The sequence below is a fragment of the Populus nigra genome, chromosome 1 (genome assembly GCF_951802175.1).
Source record: "Populus nigra chromosome 1, ddPopNigr1.1, whole genome shotgun sequence".
Lineage (NCBI taxonomy): Eukaryota > Viridiplantae > Streptophyta > Magnoliopsida > Malpighiales > Salicaceae > Populus > Populus nigra.
The window spans coordinates 14,745,859-14,749,062 of NC_084852.1; the positions used below are offsets into that span (position 1 = coordinate 14,745,859).

General features: G+C 33.4%; 1 protein-coding gene across 5 annotated transcripts; it reads right to left on the reverse strand.

Moving 5' to 3' along the window:
* Positions 1 to 696: 696 nt before the first annotated feature.
* On the reverse strand, positions 697 to 2,979 carry LOC133703540 (LOB domain-containing protein 25). Of its 5 annotated transcripts, none has more exons than XM_062128156.1 (2): positions 2,766 to 2,979; positions 697 to 2,383 (listed from the first exon to the last, which is right to left on the reverse strand). In XM_062128156.1, the coding sequence occupies exon 2, from the start codon at positions 1,307 to 1,309 to the stop codon at positions 824 to 826; it is 486 nt and encodes a 161-aa protein (XP_061984140.1). In that variant the 5' UTR covers positions 1,310 to 2,383; positions 2,766 to 2,979; the 3' UTR covers positions 697 to 823. The 5 variants fall into 5 exon arrangements, with proteins under 5 accessions (XP_061984140.1, XP_061984126.1, XP_061984134.1 ...); XM_062128142.1 differs by lacking the exon at positions 2,766 to 2,979 and having other exon boundaries at positions 697 to 1,317; positions 1,427 to 2,704; XM_062128150.1 differs by lacking the exon at positions 2,766 to 2,979 and having other exon boundaries at positions 697 to 1,317; positions 2,211 to 2,703.
* Between the last annotated feature and the right edge of the window lie 225 nt (positions 2,980 to 3,204).

The following is a 3,204-nucleotide window of genomic DNA, read 5'->3' on the forward strand; positions in this document are numbered from 1 at the left end:
TACAATTTCTTATTGATTCACTTTTTGAGATTTATGATGAGTTACAAACAATATTTGAAACTTATAAAAGTATAACAATATCTAAAAAAAACACAACAATATATAAAAGTGATGTATTATTCATCAAGGCAAAAGATATCAGATAAGCAAAACACTATAGATAATCATGCATTTGGAGAGAGCATTGGAATTGGTGTTAGCCAATAAAAAAACATAGTTATAAAAACATAGTTGTTTTCAATGTTTTTTCTTAGACAGAGAGGTCTTACTAACTACTTTAGGTTTTTATTATGCAAAAACAAGTGCATCACATCTTTATTGATGAAATTACTTATTATTTGTATGAACCATGTATGGAAAAAAAAAAACCTACCTACGATTTTATAATCTTAAATCTATTTTAACAATATGAATTTATATTATATTTTTCATGTCATATTAAAAAAATATTTTTGATAATCATATGTAAGATTACATGATAGATAGCCTTCCTCTTTTAAATATCATCTCACTCCTTTAATTAGTGTTTGAACTTGAGATCTCTGTATAAAACTCTGAAAGTTTTAACCGTTGGGATGGGTTTGGTGTCTCTTTTAAAGCACAATGACCTTATTCCAGAGCTTTACTCGAGAAAATGATCTAAAAGTAAAGTACAGTCTCACATGTTATATATATATATATATAGAAAGATCTCTCTACAAGGTAACAAATCATACTTCACCATGATAATGCACGAGTCATGTGCATAAGAAACCCTAAATAGGTATTCTCCATGCTAATAATATAGCACATATAATCCCGATTTTATACAGGCTTGGAAAGCTTAAATGCTACCATCTCCTCTCTCACCACAAGTGTCATTATTCCATGGAGAAGGATAATATATACCAGAACTTTGATCATAAGAAACCCCTCCATGACCCATTCTTCTTCCAAATTGGGGGTTTGCTGCTGGCATTTCATTGCAGGCATATCGGATCAAATCAGCATTTGTAGCATCCAATTCCTTTTGGAGTCTAATAACTTGCCTCTGGAGGACTGAAATAGCACCAACACAGCCATAGACTGGATCTTTCATCCGTGCCTCAGCTTCGTAGGCAAGAGAGTTGACAGCATCTTCTCTCTGATGAGGAAGGACCTCATTGAGGAGCTTACTGACATTGCTTGCACCAAATATCTTGTGAACATTGGCAAACTTCTGAGGCTCTTCAGGTGGGAAGTATGGTGCAAAGATGCAATCTGGCATGCATTTTCTCCGTAGGAACTTGCAAGCAGCACAAGGAGAATTCGAATAGCTTGAAGAAGCCATCTATTATGCTGCAAAAAATTAATTGAACACCTTAATCCATCAAACATGTTCTTATTGATGCATAACCTCTTAAGATTTGGAATTTACAATATGAAAAACTTAAAATAGTTATTTTACATTATTTTTTGATAATCCGAAGACCAAGGGTGATTGATGTGGGCAGAACCTTTGTTATTTATATTATACAGAGACTTGTTTGGAGCACATGCATATGCGTATGACCAGTTTAGCAGCACAAGTATTTTTCATGACAGCAGTTTTCCTCCCTAGTTATGCATCTCCTTTTCAAACTTTTACTTTTCGGCCTGAAAAGCAGTCTTTCTTGAATCTGATACTACTGTGTGAATATTTCATCTCCAAAATTTACTTAAAAACTCCCTATAGTAAAAATAAATAAATAAATAAATAAAATGAAATTAATAAAAGATAAATAAATAGTCAAAACAGAATACATCAGGGTACAGGGATAGTTTCCTGTGTGGGGATTCTTTGAACCTTTAGTCAATAGCTCCATGGCTGCAACATGACACAGCCCCCACGCCCCCTCCTCCCCATTTTCTCTCTCCAAATTTTAATTCCTACACCTACTGCAATGTAGACAGATCCTTTTTTTTGAAGTTGTCATCAGTGGGATCTCTCATATGGTGCAATCTTATAGCCTTCATCATATGTATATATTCTTCCTTAAAGGTGTTGAGGCATTTGTTAACAGATATTCTACCTATTGAATCGAATCACAAGTACATAAACCATTAATCTCTTCTTCTATAACATAACCTTAATTGAGCAGAGTGCTTTAAGATGAAGAATATAAGCAAAAATGAAAAGATCTTGTAGCTGGGCTGCCTGTACTTACCTTTTTTTGACTAGGTTTCTTTTATCAGGTAAAAAGGAATACTACCTGTTTACCCCTCTCGTGTAGGCTCTTTCAAGATCCAGAGACTTTGATTTTGCCAATGAAAAAGACTATCCAGTCAGCTGTTGAAAGATGAGAAACTTGGTAAGCTTAATTAATTTATTGACAGATGTGAGAGTTCAAAGGGGAAACCCTAGTTGCAGGACGGTGAGAGAAACCTGCAAATACAGTGACGAAAAGCAAGGAAGATTAAAGAAAAGGGGAGGCAAAGAGCATTTAGTGAAGAGGAACGGAAAGCAAAAGAGAAGTGCAATAAATGGGCAGCAAGAAAAAGGATGACTTTGACACTGCTCTTATAATAATATCAAACACTGTTCAAGAACTTGGCCAATCAATTATCTTAAAAAAGAAAAAAAAAAAGCAAAAACTTTGAACTCCAAATCAAACTAAAAATATATAAATAACTAATGAAATAATTTTCTTGGCCAATATTTTGCATTACAAGGAGAAGATCTGACACAATCACAAGATTCAACTAACTCATGATTTAAGGGGTCAACTTAGTTTGATCCTTGATACCAGACACCTTTGAAGGCATACCTCATAATGGGCAATCTCATTGCAGAACTGGACTGCTGTTTATGGCCATATTTTGGCTTTATTCTTGTGGCTTATTCGTATATGCAGCCAATCTGGAACTGAACAGTGAGTTTCTTCATAATTGAAAAGGAAAAAAAAAATAATCATACTCTTTTCAAAAATTAATTTCAAGAAGAAATAAAAAATAAAGAGCAATAATACAGCATCACCAAATTTCTCATTACATGTAAAGGAGATATTTAGGCAAATAAAATAAAAAGCTAAAGAAGAGATAAAGGAGTTGTCACTATTTTAAAGGCAACAATACTTAAGGTTGCTCTAGTGTAGATTATAAGTGGCTAGTTATTTCAAGGAAACATAAAAATTACCCTCTCTAAAGTATCTCACATAAAATAAACTATTTCGGTTTGTAAAACTTAGACAATGTTTGGTTATCATT

Excerpts from the sequence above, each read along its gene's own strand:
- LOC133703540 (XM_062128156.1), bottom strand. The coding sequence starts at position 1,309 with ATGGCTTCTTCAAGCTATTCGAATTCTCCTTGTGCTGCTTGCAAGTTC.